The sequence below is a fragment of the Phyllosticta capitalensis genome (genome assembly GCF_038381095.1).
Source record: "Phyllosticta capitalensis strain CBS 128856 chromosome Unknown BKA78scaffold_11, whole genome shotgun sequence".
In the NCBI taxonomy this organism is placed as follows: Eukaryota; Fungi; Ascomycota; class Dothideomycetes; order Botryosphaeriales; family Phyllostictaceae; genus Phyllosticta; species Phyllosticta capitalensis.
The window spans coordinates 515,132-532,422 of NW_027117449.1; the positions used below are offsets into that span (position 1 = coordinate 515,132).

General features: G+C 55.5%; 6 protein-coding genes across 6 annotated transcripts; 3 read left to right on the forward strand and 3 right to left on the reverse strand.

Moving 5' to 3' along the window:
* Positions 1-1,944: 1,944 nt before the first annotated feature.
* On the reverse strand, positions 1,945-2,701 carry BKA78DRAFT_324843 (uncharacterized protein). The gene has a single exon (XM_066889319.1). It carries the CDS (start codon positions 2,693-2,695, stop codon positions 2,051-2,053), a length of 645 nt encoding a protein of 214 aa, XP_066739637.1. The 5' UTR covers positions 2,696-2,701; the 3' UTR covers positions 1,945-2,050.
* On the forward strand, positions 2,690-3,148 carry BKA78DRAFT_324844 (uncharacterized protein). The gene has a single exon (XM_066889320.1). The coding sequence runs from the start codon at positions 2,730-2,732 to the stop codon at positions 2,907-2,909; it is 180 nt and encodes a 59-aa protein (XP_066739638.1). The 5' UTR covers positions 2,690-2,729; the 3' UTR covers positions 2,910-3,148.
* A 498-nt stretch (positions 3,149-3,646) lies between these two features.
* On the forward strand, positions 3,647-4,217 carry BKA78DRAFT_240819 (putative pathogenesis associated protein Cap20; the record flags this gene model as incomplete). Its single annotated transcript, XM_066883911.1, has 2 exons — positions 3,647-3,688; positions 3,741-4,217. Coding segments are annotated over 2 exons (519 nt in total), but the record flags the coding sequence as incomplete, so codon positions are not given.
* A 283-nt stretch (positions 4,218-4,500) lies between these two features.
* BKA78DRAFT_39500 (uncharacterized protein) lies at positions 4,501-4,991 on the reverse strand. Its single transcript, XM_066893115.1, has one exon. It carries the CDS (start codon positions 4,909-4,911, stop codon positions 4,657-4,659), a length of 255 nt encoding a protein of 84 aa, XP_066739640.1. The 5' UTR covers positions 4,912-4,991; the 3' UTR covers positions 4,501-4,656.
* A 2,984-nt stretch (positions 4,992-7,975) lies between these two features.
* On the reverse strand, positions 7,976-8,630 carry BKA78DRAFT_299309 (60S ribosomal protein eL27; the record flags this gene model as incomplete). The annotated part of the gene is made up of 4 exons (XM_066887037.1): positions 7,976-7,983; positions 8,054-8,390; positions 8,507-8,562; positions 8,624-8,630. 4 exons carry the CDS (start codon positions 8,628-8,630, stop codon positions 7,976-7,978), a joined length of 408 nt encoding a protein of 135 aa, XP_066739641.1.
* Positions 8,631-9,625: 995 nt separating this feature from the next.
* On the forward strand, positions 9,626-17,163 carry BKA78DRAFT_356463 (uncharacterized protein; the record flags this gene model as incomplete). The annotated part of the gene is made up of 2 exons (XM_066892061.1): positions 9,626-9,732; positions 9,864-17,163. The coding sequence occupies 2 exons, from the start codon at positions 9,626-9,628 to the stop codon at positions 17,161-17,163; spliced, it is 7,407 nt and encodes a 2,468-aa protein (XP_066739642.1).
* Positions 17,164-17,291: the final 128 nt, after the last annotated feature.

Below are 17,291 nucleotides of genomic sequence, written 5' to 3' on the forward strand. Positions count from 1 at the left end.
GGTGCGCTGGTATACACACATACCTATTCGTATGCATGGATCTTACTTGCCTCCCACCACACAATGCACACATTGGAAAGCTTTGGTTCTTACACGTACGAACGCAACGAGAGAAGTGACGTGCATGACACAGAGAGGACGCAGCAAAAACGGTGAGTCCACACATGCCAGGAAGAGAGGCAGATTGCTGCTGCAATAAACGAATGGCGAGAGAAGAAACGGACATCTGTGGTTTTGACGCATCGACAGAAAGTTGAGCGCAGAGATGGAAAGGAAAAGACGACGAAAATGTGGCAGAGAAGACTCACCTCCTCTCATCCTTCCTCCTCCTGGTCCTCCAACCCCCTAACTACTACCGCCCTCTCACCACCCCCTCTTACCACACCCAACCGCCCTCCGCGGTCCGGACGACGATACGCGGAGCGCCAGGAAAACCTTGCCTAAAGCAGTAAGCAGCTAGTCCCCTGCCGACAGGGAGGAGCCCCGTCAGTTGCCGCAGCGGCGCAAAGTTTGTAAGCTGGCGAGCGGTTCCAGAGAACTGGGTACGCCGCGAGCGAGCGACGCAGTGACCACAGAGCGGATCGCGGAGGCGGGAGGGATGACAAGGTATGTATGTACTGTGCGGTATTGAGCTAGTGAGCGCGGTAGGGATAGGGGGATAGGGATGGGGATGGGGAAAGGATGGAGGGGTACGCGTGCGATACGAGTGCGACTATGATCCAAACGCAGGCGGAGAAAGTACCTAGGCGGGAAGAGGACTGAACGGTCAGTCAATTCGACTCGCAGCACCCCATCATCCGGCAGCTTCGACGAAAACCTCAACGTCCTCGACTTCCCAACCTAGGTTCTCGTTTGAGTTGGGCATTGTGTGGGGGAGATCAGAGACAAAAAAGCAAAAAAGCGTAGAGAGACGAGAGTAAAACACCTCCACACTTTTGCCCGCTGGCGGCGGACGCACCCCACACTGTCCCACCGCTACTTACTCAGTTGTTGCCCAGCAGAAGCAAGCGTGCAGATCGTTGCGTTTATTCGTACCTTAAATCTTTTCTTTGCGGCGAGGAAGCGGTAAGTAGGGTATGGGGTATGGGGAAGGGTTTTCTTTTTTTTCGATTAGGGTTGAGTTGATTGGCAATCTCTCGTCTTCCGGCGGGAGGGAGGCATAGCTTGTTTGCATTTGCCGACGGCGACGACGACTACGACGACGGTCGACGACGGGCTTTTTGCTATTTCGGTTTGCAGTCGTGTACGTAAGACGGCGAGTCTGTTTGATGGAAAGAGAGGTTGTTTAGTTAATTGGGAAGAGGGGAAGCGTGGGGGTGAGAGGATAGGAACAGGAGATGGGGCAGACGAGGCCTTGCCAGGTGAGGACGTGAAGATAGATAGGCGGGAATAAGGAGAATAGGAAAATAGGAAGAGAGATGGGTCTCAGAGGTGATGGGGTAGGGGAGACGATGCATCTCACCACCATCAGCTTCATCGACCTTCCTTCTCTGTTTCCGCAGCTCAACATCGGCTCTGTCTCCGACCCGTCGTCGCCGACTTGGACACAAGCTCCGGGAGTCTGACGGATCGGATGCCGGGTTGGGATCAAGGGTTGGGATCATGGTTCGTCGTGATGTGTAAGCGCATCGGAGGAGGGGCGAGGAGCAGCAAGCATTGCGAGGCAAAAAGGGCGACGTCTGCAAGATAGTGTACAACATTGGCGAGGAGAGAAGACAAAGTTGTAGGGATAAGCGTCGCGGCGGCGGGTGGCGGCTGCGGCAATTGGCCAATCAGAAGGGAGCTGGTAAAGCGACTGCAGCGACAATCTGTTGAGGGTTCGTTCTCCATGGTTCTGGGCCAATTTGCATGCACGTCAGGCATAAGTATCCGGACATGTTAGCAGATGGAGATGCGTACATAGGCAAAAAGAGAAGGTCGTTGTTGGTGGCGACGAATGGATTTCTGTGGGCTCTCGTCGCAGAGTGGGTCCAAATGAATGGCTCAAAACTTAGCCGGTAGCGTAGGCATGCTGCTGGCCAAGTCAGTACCAAGGCTACAAGGTACCGAGCTACCATGCGCGCAGCCGCAGCAAGGCGTGGATAGTAAGCAGATTTCGGCATGGCGCTGGGCAAGGAGGGACGGCGACAAGCGACTTCTCCCGAACGGAGCAGCGGATGTGCGGCGCGGCGGCGAGCCGGGACAGGAGAGCAGCAGGAGGAGCAGGAGGAAGAATGTGTACGGACGAGAAAATCTGGTGGCTTGGTGTCGTAGGCGATGGCGTTTGATAGTTGACAGCGGGAGGCGCGTGGAGGCGTCGTTGGGGCTGAGGGCGCGCGAAAAGGGTCCTCGCGAGAAAGACAGTCATTGACGGTGAGGCCCTGCAGGACAGGTCAATGGTGTTGTTGGCAGTTGGTGCCGTTGGGCTGTGGTTTTTGGGCGTGGGGTGCAGGCATATCCCCGCTGCAATTGAGGGCTGCACGACACGTGAAAGTATCGACACAGGGAAGACTGCTTTTGTTGATGATTGCATCGAGATGGCGTCGTTCTGACTGCTGATGGAGCCGATGATGATGAGGTGAAGTGGTAGCACAAACGGCGGATTCTGAAAAACGACATGGACAATGTCAAGCGGGTTCCTGTTGCCGTATTCATCGTCATGGCTGCAGCTTCGGACGACGTCGGAAATTTCGGACAGAGGAGACGTTATGCTCATAGTTTCCCATATTCCTGTGCACGCGCAATTTCACATGAGAAGTGCTCCAGGCCCGGGCGCGTCATCCCACAGTTGCGCCATCTGCTGGTCGGGGATATCCCCAATGACGGCTGCCTCCGACCAGGACGCTGGCTGCATGCTGGGATGCGTGGTGGAGAGTGCTCGCCGTTGGATGCGCTGGGCTCTGCTCTGCTCTGCGCGATATCTCCAGTGAGGTCTCAGTCGACAAGAGGCCGCCGGCAGCTATTGGCGCTACCAGCTCGACACGATACAATCCTCGGGACTGGGACAACCAATTCGAATATGCTGGCGACGGATGCGTCGTCTTATCTTGTGCGTTGCCGCTCCCAGGACAGCGCAGGTGAGGCCCAGGTGGCCCGTGCAGCCTTCACATGTCAGTCCCAGTGTCGTCACCCAGGCAGGCGAAGCCAAGTACCTGCTCCTACCTTCTCTTGCACCACCACCCACTGCATCCTTCCACCACCAATAATCGCCCGCAGCCAGTTCCACCCTACCTACTCCTACTTTTCTCATCTCGCCCTTTGCTTCCTCTCTCCCTCTCCCACTTTCCATCTTTCTCACACCTTCCACCTTCCTCTCGCCCACATCTCCTCCCATCGCCCCTCGACCGCTCTTGCCGCTGTCCTCCGCCGCCCTAGCTCGTACGCTCTCTCCCTCCTGCTCCAATCGAATTGCGGAATGCACCCGTCATTCCTGTGCTGACGATCCTGTTTTCCCCAAAAGATAACCTCGACCGTTGACTTCTCTCAACCATCGCCCGTCCGTCATCGTCGCCACCCCTCACACTTCTACTACATATTGGTACGTCCCACTCAATCTCTCGCGTCCACACACGTCCGCATCATGCCTCCCCGCCGCCAAAAGTTGACCAACGGCCACAGCAACCAGCGCTCTATGCCCCACGCTGAATCAAAGTCAAAGATGGGCGAACCCATGACCAACGGCGAGAGGCCTTCCTCTCACTTTGTCTCTGTAAGTTTGCTGTTATCCCTTGCTCAACAATTTCAAACTCTAACCTCGACAGCACCTCGTCGCCTACCCCGTCGTCTCGGACATCATCAACACGTACAAGTCGAACCCGTACGGCCAAAAGACGCTCGACCTGAGCAGCGCAGCCTACGACCGCTTTGGCAAGCCAATTGTGCCCTACCTCGAGAAGCCATACGGCTACGTCGCCCCCTATGTACAGCGGGCCGACAGCATGGCCGACAACGGCCTCAGCCATATCGAGGAGCACTTTCCCATTGTCAAGGAAAACACGTCGACGATCCGGGACCGCGTGACGGATCTGGCATTCATGCCTCTGCGCGTCGCCGGCCAAGGCCGCGACTACGTCCTCAGCACCTACAACGACGAGTACAAGAAGACGGGCGGCAAAGGCCTCATCACGACAGCCAAGGCCATTGTCTCGACGGAGCTCAAGATCACGGCCGACGCCCTGCAGCTCGTTGCCGACTACCTCGGTCCCAAGAAGGAGGCGGCCAAGCAAAAGGTCCAGGAAAAGACCAACAACTAATTCCGCCCTGTTATCGTCTCGCGGCTCGCCCACCACCAACCCCGGCAACGACTTGGAAATCGCTGCCCGACCAACCTCAACCACCTGTGCACAGAGAGCGAGCATTGTCATCGCCGATACCAGTCGCAGCAGATGCGGCAGCCACCCAATCCAATTGTGTAGAAAAGTCGGAGAAATTGCAGTCGTTAAGCGTAGCAACAACGGTTTGTTGCCTTTTGTTTTTTGGAACCCAGGGATAACCGAGGAGGAGCAGAATCAAGGGAGAGGGAGCAGCGGGTTGTCAATTTAGTCACTACCACTACTACCACTATCGAGCCACAACAGCGTCGCCGTCGCCCTCGAGGGATGGACTAGCTCTAGCCGACCTACCACTTTTTTTTTTCGTTCTCGTTTGTTGCTCGTTGCGGTTTGGGGCTAGGTCGGTCTAGGGCGGTCTGGTCTTGGCTGGTTGCGGTTTAGTCGGTGTTGGTCGGGTATCGGGTATGTGATGTGGGTCTGCGGAGGGTGGCTGTGTTGATGTCTCGAGCAGTAGTGACAGAGTAGCAGGTGAATACGGCGGGATGGACAATGGGGGTCTCTTATTTTTTTTTTTCCTGTTCTCTTTGTGCGTGTCTCTCCTCTTTACTCTTTCTTTTGAACATGTTGATGTCATTGTCGTTATTTGCTGTTTTGCTTCCATGCTGTTCGTTGTTGCTTGCTTGCTTGCTTGCTTACTGTTTTGTTGTCGAGGAAGTTATTGGTTGGGGCAATTCAATTCCTTCTCTCTCTCTCTCTCTCAGCTTCCTCCTCTTTTCTGGCGCGTGTGAGAAGGAACGCAGGAGTAAAGTAGGGGGGGTATGCTACGTAGTTAGGAACGCCAGCAGCAATCCAATGGGAACTCTGACAATTCCTTTCGACTGCTGCCGATGCCCGAAATGTACCGAGTTTGCCGACGAATGGAAATGAAGTTGAAATGGAGAATGACGTTGTTGTGTAAGAGTAGAATGGGACGATTCGATCACTTGTTGTTGTTGTGGCTGTGTTAAGATCAGGTGTCTTGTCTCACAGTTGTCTGTTGGGCATGTGTATTTTCTTCCACTCTCTCTCTCTCTTCTTGCACTCTCTCTTTTTGGTGTGGGGCGTGTTTTGAATTCTTTGCTGTGGCAGTGTCTGTTCACGTGTAGTACAGAAGTCCTTCCTCCCTCCACATGCACACCACTGACTGACTGGTTGCCCGGGGTGTGGCTGTGCTTTGCTGTGCTTTGCTTTGTTTTGCTTTCCTTTGCTTTTGGACAAGGAAGGTTTTGATTGTGTTGTATTGTAATGTACACGCTACCCATACAAGAGCCTCAGCAGCGCGTGTGTGGGTTGTGTGTGGTGGCTGGCGGATTGTGATGTTCATGTGGCCGTGTAGCCGTGTGGCCGTGTGGTGGGTTGGGTGTTTGCGGCACCTATGTAGGTATGTAGGTGTGTAGGTGCTGAGTTGAATTGAGTTGGACTCGTCCGCTATGTGCATGCTTGCCTGTCTGTTACCTACTTAGACACTGACCCACCCATTGCCTACGTAGCTTTCTTCGCGGGGCTTTTCGTCTCATTGCGTCTCTCGTCTTGCGTGTATGTTGGTGCAGTGCATCGATTGTACATGCATGTATACCGCGAGGAGCTGCTCAGGAGGGAGAATAAGTTAAGTTGAGCTGCACTGAGCTGAGCTGAGCTGAGCTGAGCTGAGAGCTGGGTGATGGTTGAGATGAAGGCTAACAACCTGTGTATTTGCGGATTTGTGGATTTGACGGCTAGTTGGGCTGGGAAGGGGAGGTGGAGGAGTGGAGGGAGTGTGATGCGAGGAGAGCTGTAAGTCGGATGGATAAGTGGCAGCAGCAGAGAAAGAAAGCGACGAACGAGTGAGTGACGACGCGCTGGAAGTTGCGAAGGTGGTGGTTTTGGAGAGTAGTCGTTGGTTGGCTAGCTGGTTGCCCGCCGTGCAGTGGACAGAGGATGAGACGGGCAAGTGTCTACAGTGGCGTCTTTTTCTGTTGGGAGACGCGTTGTCTGCTGGCCTGTCTACATACATGGCTTGTCTTGTCTACATGTTGATGTGACGATGTGCATGTCGACATTGCGTTCAGAAGACCTCCCTGCCATTCAAGATCGTGCTTGAACAAAGTCTCAATGTTTCAGAGAGCCACGGCTTTGTACGCACAATGCACAAAAGCTTTGAGCAATATAGTCGCTGGCGAGGAAATGGGCAAATTAGTCGTGCTGGGATATGGCACAGAGCCTACAGCTAAGTTGGAGAGAGGTTTTTGTCTTGCCTCGCTGCTGACCTGCCCGGCATTTGAGAAGAAACAGGCGGGTTTACTGCGTCTTGTGATGCGGCTCAAGTGAGAGGGAGAGAGGGAGGTGTGGATGAAAATCTGGTGGGATGAGGTTGGGAGACGAGGGTGCTCTAGCCGTGTGCTGATGCTACTCCAGGGCAGGAGCATGGCCAAATCGACACCCTCAATGCGAAGAAGGGTGGTGATTTCGTCTTTGGAGATGCACCGTCTCGCCGCCGTTTTACGTCATGTAGAAGCGTTGGAGGCATACGCACAGGTCTGACTATCCAGCCTCCCGCATTCGACAGACATCCAGAGACATGCTGACGTTAGAACGATCCCGCGGCACAGATAGAGAGGCGGCGGGAATGGCGCTCGGCGGAGGCATTGAGCCACGTAGATAAGTAAACTGGGACGACACTAGTTCTCAGTGGTCAGATCAGAGATTCAGATCAAGCCATGGCGACCGGTCGTTACGTCGACGATCAACACGAAGAAAAGCAAAATTGCGTCCCCTAAACCAGCCTGCCGCGGCTGGGGCTTCTTGGGAGATGGTGCTGGTGGTGTCGGGACGGCGCGATCGATTCGTGGGGAACGCGGATCCGGCGCGGCTTCTCGGGATTCGGGCTCGGGCTCGGGATGCGCGCTGGCGGCCGCCCCGTTGTGGGCTGTTGTATCGCGGGGTGGGCGTGGAAACTGCGGGTCGTTTCGTTTGGTCTGGTAGGTGTTTGAGACCTCTGGTGGGTGGATAAGGATGTTGCGTGGTGGAAGACATTGCAGGTGGATATTTTTCGTCCTTCGTTGGCCTGACGTGTGAAGCGGTAGTTGAAACGGTGGCGGAATACGAAAACTACAATCTGCGCTACATCTGCTCGTAATGCTTGATTCTGGTCAGCTGTGCGGTGGCAGGAGAAGCATCGAAGAATGGACCGGGGTGCCAAATCCATCAAGGCGGTCGTGCTTCTAGATTAAACAAAACGGGAAATGCTCGCGGTCTAAAAAGTTAGCCATGCAGGGTCCACGGATGGTTCGACTCGCTTCGTATCCCAATGGTCTTCTGTGGTTAGCAGTACGGAGACGAAACGGCTGGTGCGGCAGTGCGGTTCAACTTTGGGCCGGACGGAGTCTTGCGTTTGACAGCAGCAAACGATTCGTTCATTCGTAGGTTGACTGCAATGGTCTTCTACCGCCAGGCAGACTGATGCCGTAGTACGCCCCGTTACCATTTTTCCCTCCAGAAGTTCTGCGCCCGGAACGTGTTTGTTCCTCGTCGCAACGCACAAGTTCACGCGATTGGACTGTGTGTCTGCGCGGTGACAGGCTCCCTTCATGGTATATTGGTTGATTTGAATTTTTGCTCAAATCCAGCTACATCCCTCTTTGTGTCGCCGGACCTGAATTGCAGCCGTACCCCACCGCAATGCCACATCTCCGAAAGAAACGAACCGCTTAGAAACCTGCGTCCAATTGTCAGCATTCGTCGTCCCCGCCACCGTTTGCAAAAAAGTAAAAGCGCGGGGCACTCACGCAAGGCAGTGAAGAACCACCTGTTCTTGCCGCTCTGGTATCTCTCCTCCAGGGCCTTCTTGACGTTCTTCTTGGCGTCCTCGCGCTGGGAGACCTCCTTGAAGGTGTCGTTGGAGACGGCGCCCTTGAGACCCTCAAGCTCGAGAGTGTAGCGAGTGGGCATCAGGTGGTTGTAGTTGACGGTCTTGATGAAGGGCTTGACCGTGGAGCGCTTGGTCTGCTTCTTCTTGGACATGCGCCTCGTGACCTTGGACGGGTAGCGCTCGATGCCGGCGACGAGCGCGTGGGGGAAGGGGTGCGACTTGCTGCCGCTGTCCTGGGGCTGGATGATCACGACCTGTTGTTTCGCCCGTCAACTCTGTCCCTCCACAATTCTTCTCGATCCGCGATTCGCGTGTCCGTGGGATGCGATTACGATGGCGCGGTCGAGGCGGTCGTCAGGGTTTGTCGTACCTTCTTGCCAGCAAAGCGGCCCCGGGTGATGATGGCGACACGGCCGACCTTGAGGACTGCAAAACCAAAAATGTCAGATTTGATGGCAATGGGCGATTCGGAGGGCGTCAAACGTACACTTCATCTTGCCTGCTGTCGTCAGTTGAACGGAGGGGAAAGTCGTGATATGTCGTCGGTAAGTACGTTCAATTTCGAGTGTGGGACGTCAGGAATCACGCGAAGCCGGGCCGGTCGGTCGGAGGATGGGTTACTCCGCTCCGAACGCCAAGAGAAAATTGCCGTGGTAGCAGTGCAACACCAAACCAACACCTCGCTCCAAAGCATCGACGTGACAATCGCATCATCTTCGAAGGGGTGCATAATATGCAGACGCAGTTTACGACTGTCTCTCGACTCAGTCTGGTCGTCTCACTTGCGTACCGCCGAAGCGATTGACGGCTGCCCAACATGACGAATGGCCATGCATCACGCCTTGACTTGGAAACTGGTTGGTCTCTAACTTCATGTCTACATATGTACGTGTGCGTGGTGGACAGCTGTCTCGTGTCTCGGCGAGCTGTGCCGCTGGCCTCTCGTCCTCGGCCCCCGTTGCTATGGGCATTCGCACGCAGCTGCAAGACTGCCGGAGAAGTTGTCGCTCTGGGCTGAATCTGGGGCGGCGATTGGAAGGACAGGAGCAAAGGCTCCGCATGGGCAGCAGCGTGACGTGGAGAAGCGAAGAGTGGTGGTCTTCCTTCTTGTCCACTCGTTTTTTTGGCGCCCGCTGGATCGCCCTGCCCTGGTCCCCCTGGTCTGTGCGTTGTTTACTTCTGTTTGGGGTTGCTCGATCGACGCCTGCCGCTCTGTATCACTGCTACACCTTCTGCCTCTTCTGAATCCTGCGTCAACAAACTTGGCTTCTGCTTTTCACAAAAGTTTTGTCTGCTTTGCTACCCCTCCGCTTCAAATCCACCACTTTGCGCCGCTCAATTCCCCCTCAACCGCAGGGCATGTGCTCTTGACCCGTCGCGCACAGAGCCTCAGTGATCCGCGCATTCCTCCGAGTCCACCACGCATTGCTCGCATTCTTGCTTCGATTTGAGATACCCATACAGCGCTACACAAGAAAGCTTGTCCACCATGTCGTCTTCGAGCCGCTCGAGCTCCAGGGAGCCGGATGCCCTCGTCAAGCATCAGCATTCCTTTCCCGAGTCGCCGCTTTCTCCGACCAGAAAGCCAGTCCCCATGTAAGCCTCCGTCGCATCGCGCCTCCCCATTGTTTTTGCAGTCCTAAGTCCTTGTTCAGTCATAAACATGAAGTGGATGATTTACTCCCAAAAGTGACAATGCCACTAACCAGTTGTTTCCGACTCAACAGGTGGGACAGCTCAGATCCCGAGCGCGCGCCTCCTCCACTTCCTCTTAATCCGAACCCAGGCTCTCCGAGCACTCGTCCAAACACTTCTGCCGCTATTGCTGCTGCCGCCCGCCAGATTGAAGAAAAGGCCCGCGAAAATGCGCCCTCTCCGTACACTATGAATCCTCCACCTCCAAAGTCGAGCTCGCCCGAGCGCTCTTTGATAAAAGGCGCTGCGCACAAGAGAATGCAGTCATTGCAAGACGTCAACATTCGCGACTTTCGCAGTTTCCTCAACCCTACCAGGTCTGCAGGTACATCACCAGAGCGGCCAGGCAGCCGGACTAGCACTTCTGGCCTCGGAGACAGCTTAAGCTCGCCCCCTACTTCTCCAGACAAGAGCAGCTCGCTCGTATCAACACCTACCCCTGCCGATCGCGGCTTCATGAAGGATACACCGAACTTGCGCCCGTCGAGCAGATCCAATCACAAGGCTATACTAGGAGAAAACACGCCCCCCTCGGCCACGTACATGGCTCTACAGTCGATGCCTGTCCGCGACTTTGAGTCCCCCCTATACGAGACCACCAATGGTGCTACACCAAGACCCAAACAAGAGCAGCCTGATTTGTCCGTCCAGATTAGAGAGATTGCGACGATTGCGACCAACTTGCAGCATGAAATGACGCAGTTGAGCCGGCGCAGCAAAGACAATGCCACGGATCTCATCAGTCTCAAAGAGGCCACCAACTCCCGCGACGAGGACATTAGAAAAAGTCTGAAGGAGCTCTCACTCAACCTCAACGCCATGTCCGTCTTTACTCCTCCTCAAGCTCCTGGAATGCACTCTCGCTCAAATAGCTTTGGTGGCTTCAACAGTGGCCCAGGTACACCTCCATCAGGTGACAAGGGCGGTTTTCGACTTCCTCGCATAGCTCCTCCTTACCACGACGAACATGGAAACCCATACTCTATCGAGGGTGCCGCTAGTGTCGCCATGCTCGAGAAGATTATTCGAGAAATGGTTACGAAAGACGGCCAGGAGCGTCTGATAAACAGTCTCAATACGCTCTTCGAAAAGGCAAACCAGGAGTCTAGCGAGTCGGCGAAGAAAGTTGGCGAGTTGGTGGAGTTCATCAAGTCTGGATCGGACAGTCATGCGTTGACTTTCCGCGACACTACCAATGGAGATCAACCGTCGACTAACGCTGGTGCTGTCGCGCGGGCTACTCGGGAGCTCAAGTCGGCTGGTTTTGCACCACAACAAAGCGATGCGAATTCATCAAAGCCCTATTCCGCCAAGGCACCAGCGGGCGGCGATTTTGTCAGCAACGACATGATCAAGATGATGAAGAAGATTCATGAGAGCGTCACCAAGTCTGGAGGAATAACGGCCGAAGTCAAGGCTCTTGTGCGCGACCTGCGCGGCGAAGTGCTTGGCATGGGCCGCGAGCTGGGCCGGAAAATCGACGAAGTGACTCCAAACAGCAGTGGCGCGCTGGCAATTGAGGACGGCGTGGAAAAAGAGGATGTTGCCGCAATCGTTCGCGAAGCAATGGCAGAGCTTCAGGAGCAGATGCAACATTTCTTCCACCAGCGACGCCGTGACTCACTTGCTTCGAGTGTCAGCAACGAAGAGGTCCACGCTGTTGTCAAGCGTACGCTTGCTGGTCAACACGAGGCCGAGGCGCCTCTCAACAAGGAGACCATCGTCGAAGCTGTCAAGGAGGCGTACGACAGCAACAAGCCGCAATTCGAATTTCAGCAATTTGGACTCGAGCGCGACGACATTCTGGACTGTCTCCGGGAAGGCCTCGACCAATACCGCTCTTCGTTGGCTGCTCCCAACCATCAAATCAGCCGTGAGGAGGTCATGGACGCGGTTCTCGAAGCTATGCAGCACGTCGAAATTCCTCAGGCTGCTATTGAGACTCACGAGATTCGTGAGGAGGTCATCTCCGCCGTCCGCGAATGCTTGGACGAAAACAAGGCTATGCAAGTGGCAGCCCCCGCTCAACCTCAACTGGACCCCCAGGTTGCCCACGGTATTTTGCTCGAAGCCGTCAGGCAGGGCTTCGAGACTTATGGCGCCAGCGCTGCTCAAGAGGCTCACATGTCACGGGAGGAACTGATTGAAGCGGTCTCTCGTGCCGCTCAAGAAGCCCGAGCTTCGCGCGACGAGATGGTCGAAGCTGTCTCTCGTGCTCGTCAAGAGGGCCTCGAGCTTGACATTTCGAGAGAAGACCTTTTCGAGGCTGTCAAGGCAGGCCTGGACAACATGACTCTTCCGCCCATCCAGATGAACTACGGAGACCAAGTTTTGCAGTTGCAAGACCTCGTCGACCACATGCGGGCGGAGTTCAAGGCCTACTCCTCTGCCAATGGACGTGATACCGAGCAAGTGCTGGATGCCATGAAGGACGGCATGGAGGCTCTCCGTGGGGAGATCGAGCGATACGTCGATCGCGCGCAGGATGTCACCGGAAAGGACGAAATCATCGACTCGCTGCGAACAGGTCTTGAAAATCTCCGGTCCGACGTTCAAGGCTACGTCGCGGCTGGCCCTCAGGGAGATCAGTCCCTCAACCGTCACGAGATGCTTGAGTACATCCGGTCAGAGTTTGAGCACCTTCACGAATCGATGAGCAGCCAAATCGTACCCGCTGCCAAGAACGACAACAAGGAAGTTCTCGGCCTTCTCCACGAGGGATTTGAGAGTCTCAAGGTCGAAATGGTCAAGCGCGCCGAGGAGGACTCGACCAAGGAGGAAGTCGAAGAAGCCATGAAGGCCGAATTCGAGCAGCTCCGTGATTCGGTTCTCAGCGGCACCGCATCCCAGCGAGACGAGATCTTGGACACGATTCACGCAAGCCTCGAAGGTCTGCACAACAAGCTCGATTCTCGAGACACGGATACTAGGTCCATCTCATCGAACGATGACATGCTGAATATGTTCAAGGACGAGTTTAGCCACCTCCGCGAAGTGCTTGCCTCGACCATTGTCAAGGGGGACGCTTCATCGCATGACGATCTTGTGGAGACAATCCGCGAGCAAATGGAGGCCATTCGCACTCAAATCACCTCAGATCAAGGCGAGTCGTCCAAAGAGACGCTGGGAGCCGTCAAGGAGGAGCTCGAGCATTTGCGCGAGACTCTGGGTGGTACTCTTGTCAAAAGCGGCTCTTTCGAAGAAAAGGAAGAGATTCTTGACACTCTGCGAGGTGGCCTTGAAGGCATCAGAGAGGCACAGATGCAAGCCTCCAACCTCGGGCTGAGCGAGGAATTCCTGCAAGCACTAAACGAGACTTTGGAGCAACTTCGGAGCTCCATTGCCGGCGGTGTCGCTCGCCGTGCTGACACTGACGAGATTCACGAGACGCTTCGGCTTGGCCTCGACGACCTCCGCTCCCACCTTGACAAGAAGATTGACAACCCCGAGCGTTCCATGTCAGCAACCGGCGAGATTCTCGACGCTTTGAACGACGGCGTCGAGTCCCTGCGCACCGAAATCAATGGTATTGAGCCCAAGCCCATGGACATGTCTGTCAATTACGAGATTCTGGAGACTCTCAAAGACGGCATCAGAACCATCACCACGGAAATCACTCGTCTCAAGGGCGACAAGAAAGCCACGGTTGAGGATGACCTTTCTCCTTCGGCTGTTGGCAATGAGGTCGTGCTGGCTGATGACCCAGAGAGTGCTCTCAGTCGCGATCACCCGCAAGTCAACGTTGAACGCCCTGCCGGTCTTGCAAGGGACGACCTCAAAGATTTGGAGGTCATGATGACCCAACTCAAGATCAAGGTCGAGGCCATGGACGACAATATGCAAAACTTCCAGGCGCCTTCCGCAGTTCCGGAGGGCGTTGCTCTCAAGGATGATTTGGACAGCGTGGTCGGCAAAGTCGTGGACAAGGACGATCTGGCCGGCCTCGACGCCAAGCTCGAAGACCTTCATGCCAATTTGGATGAGCGCTTCGCTGGCATGGACTTCAAGCATGACCTGGGAGAGATTTCGGAAATTCTGAAGGACCTGCAAGCGGCCATCGTTGTCTTGTCTGAGGACAAGAAGCGCGACAGTGATCTCATTGATGGTGTCGCCAAAAAAGAAGACACTGATGCCATTGAGACGCTGGTTCAGAATACCAAGGCAAAACTCGATGATTTACCGGACCCGGAAACCCTTGCCAAGAAGGAGCACCTTGATGTTGTCGAAGCTGGGGTCCTCGACATCAGTGAAGCCATCAGCAAGCTCGCGGAGAAGATTAGTGGCGAGGACGTGGCTTCCAAGGGCGATGTGGCGCTTGTGGAAGTGCTCGTCGGAGAAATCAAGGGCGGTGTCGAAGAGCTCAAGGCTGCTCTGCCGTCCGATGACGAAAAGGCTCTGGATGCCAAGAAGGAGCACATCGACGCTGTATCGGTTGCCATTTCTGAGCTCAGCGCCAAGGTAGCCACCCTCCCCGACTCCGAGACCGTTCCCACAAAGGTCGAGCACGAGCAATTGGTCGGCCTCATCAACGACTTGCGCGAAGGCTACGACAAGCTCAAGGATGCTTATGAAAACGACATCAATGTCACAGCAAAGGCATTCGACGACCGCAAGAATGAGTCTGAAACCATCATCACCAAGGTCGGCGAGGTAAGAGAATACCTCGAGGCCGTAAAGGAGGAGATCCACACCAAGCTTCAGGAGGGTGGACAAGGTGTTGATGGTGTCAAAGAGACGCTCAAAACTCTTGAGGAGGACATTGGTACCAAGTACAACGTCACAGCTGATGTTAAGGAGCTCATGGAGACTCTTACTCGCGAGTTTGAGCGCGCCCACGGCTCCATCGAGGAAATAAAGGTCGACTCTGGAAGCAAGGCAACCGCCAGCCTGGAAAAGCACGACGAGGTCAAAGATGCCATCATCAATGGTCTGACTGAGAAGCTCGAAGAAAAGTTTGCGGACCTAATGAACAAGAATGATGACATGCTGGTCATCGCAGAGTCGCAAGCGCAGAAGCTGGACGAGAAGACTGCCCAGCAAGAAGAAATGATGAGTGGCGCCAAGGGCATGACCGAGGAGCTCAAAGTAACCATGGACACACTCGGCACTACTGTCACGGCCATGGACTCTACGCTCAAGGAGACGGCGGAAAAGGTCAACAGCGAGGCAGCAGTTGTATCGCAAGGCATGACAGACATGGCGGCGAAAATTGATGAAAGCCACGACGACAACAAGGGCGAGCATGAGGCAACTCGAGAAGAGATTGCGAATGCTCACGAAGACAACATCAAGGAACACGAGTGCACTCGGGATGAGATTGCAAAGGCCTTGACTGCCCTCACCGCCATGCAAGACGACCTCACCGAGAACCATCCCAAGTTCTTGGTCACGCTTCAAGAAGTCCTCGCGTTGGCCCACCAGCACAAGGAAGCTCAGGATGAGGCCAAGGCAGCTGCTGAGGCTGCCAAAGAAGAGGAAAAGACTCGCTCTGAGCAACTCAAGGAGAGCTTCTTCGCCGGACTTCCCGCTCTGCTGCCTTCGCCCGAGACTACGGAAAAGTTTGACGACACCTCGCTCCAAGAGAAGCTTGACAAGCTCCTAGGCCATGCAGTCGAGGCTGAAAAGTCGACAGAGCAGCTCGAGTGCCTCCAAGAAATCCAAACGCAAGTCGTCCGCGCTGCTACCGAGATTTCGGATTTTGTCAAGAGCCAGACCAAGCTCATCACAGAAGGCCACGAAAACAGGGAGAAGGAGAATGAAGAAATCGCTCTGCTCATCGAGCGTCGCCTTTGCCAAAAAGAGCAGATTGAGCAGGATATCCACTACCTCAATGGCGAAAAGGATCACGTCCGTCACATCGTCGAAGGCCTGCGCAGCGACAAGGAGTACCTGATGGCTCAAAAGTCTCGCCTCAGGGCCGAAGTTGCCGCACTGGAAATGGCCATTGACCTTCGCAAGGAAGAAAGCAAGGCCATGCAGGCCGGTATAGATGACTTGGAGCGTAACGTCATCGCGCTCACCATGGAAATTGGTCGGGGCCAACTCATGTCCTCCAACCGCAAGCGCGTCCCCAGGCCTCGCGATCCGAAAGCCATTGCTGAGGACGCGACAGCGATGCCACCTCCGAGCGCTGCGGCAAAGAATGTAGCCTTTGCTATGAACCGTCCATCCGTCAAACGTCAAAGCATGGGCTTGCCCGTGGACCCGGCCAACAGACGCATCTTCTCCCTCAGCCAGATTGATCCCAACTCACGCAGTCCAAAGGGTCCTGGCCACGGTCTCTCGGGCATGCCAAACACTGGACTCAAGCGCAGCCACTCGGTCAAGACCAACTTCGGCCTGGGAACCAACGGTCGCAAAGTCTCGTGGGGCGCAGTCAAGCAGCAGCGTGCCGTCAGTGACCTTGCGAACAAGGAAAACGACATTCTGTCCGAGGCTGAAGAAGACCTCGGCACCGAAATTGAGCAAAGCGATGCTGCCAGCACCCAGCGTCGCCACAGTATCGTGACAGGTTCGGAGATTGCAAGCACGTACGACGACCGGTCGGAGTACACGCGTGATCTCGAGGACATCTCGCCTGGCACGGACGGTGACCGTCGTAGCAGCTACCTTGCTGGCTCAGAGTACACGTATGGCTCCAGCTACATCACCGACAGCGAAGTGAGCGGCGAAAGCAACGGCACATCGCGCGGTCCAAGGACTGAGGGCGATGAGCGCAGCAGCATCTACTCTGGCGGCGACGTTAGCGACGAGGACGCCGAGGATGACTTTCAGGACGCAACCGAGACGGAAGCCGGTGATAACGACAAGTCCCTCACACCGACTCCTGGCGATGCCTTGGCGACGACCGCGTCTACTGCGCCGACCTCTGCCCCTGCCGCCGTTGACCGTGAAATCATTGACGAGGACGATTCTGAGACGAAGCACGACGAGTCCATGACGGCCGTTGACGAGGTTGACGGCAACCCCAAGCCTCACGTTCCTCAGAGCAAAGACAGCTCTGCATCTCCCTCCCCGCCGCCCGAGATCGACGCCGAGACACGCATGGCGCAGCTCGACAAGGACATGGACGTCTCCGAGGTTGGCGTTCATGATACGCCCGCCGAAGTCGCCGCCTCGGGCAAGAAGACGCCTCCCCACCCCATCGACACCACTGCTTACCACGTCATGAGCGACAGTGGCCTCGGCAGCGAGATTCCGACGGCTGGTGCCATGCCAAACGGCATGGTTGACTACTTCCGCCGCGTCGCCGAGGAGGAGAGTAGCTGCGTCAGCAGCAGTTGCGCCAGCGGCGTGACGACGGAGGGCACCGAGACGGAGGTTGGCAAGTAGGTTGTCGGTTTGCGGAGTTGGTGTCGAGTTGAGGACTTTTACGGCCTTGCATGGCGTCTTGGTGTGTTGGTTGCCCATCCGGTCGGGTTGGCAGGTGCTGGAATGTTTTGGGATCGAGGCGAATGGGA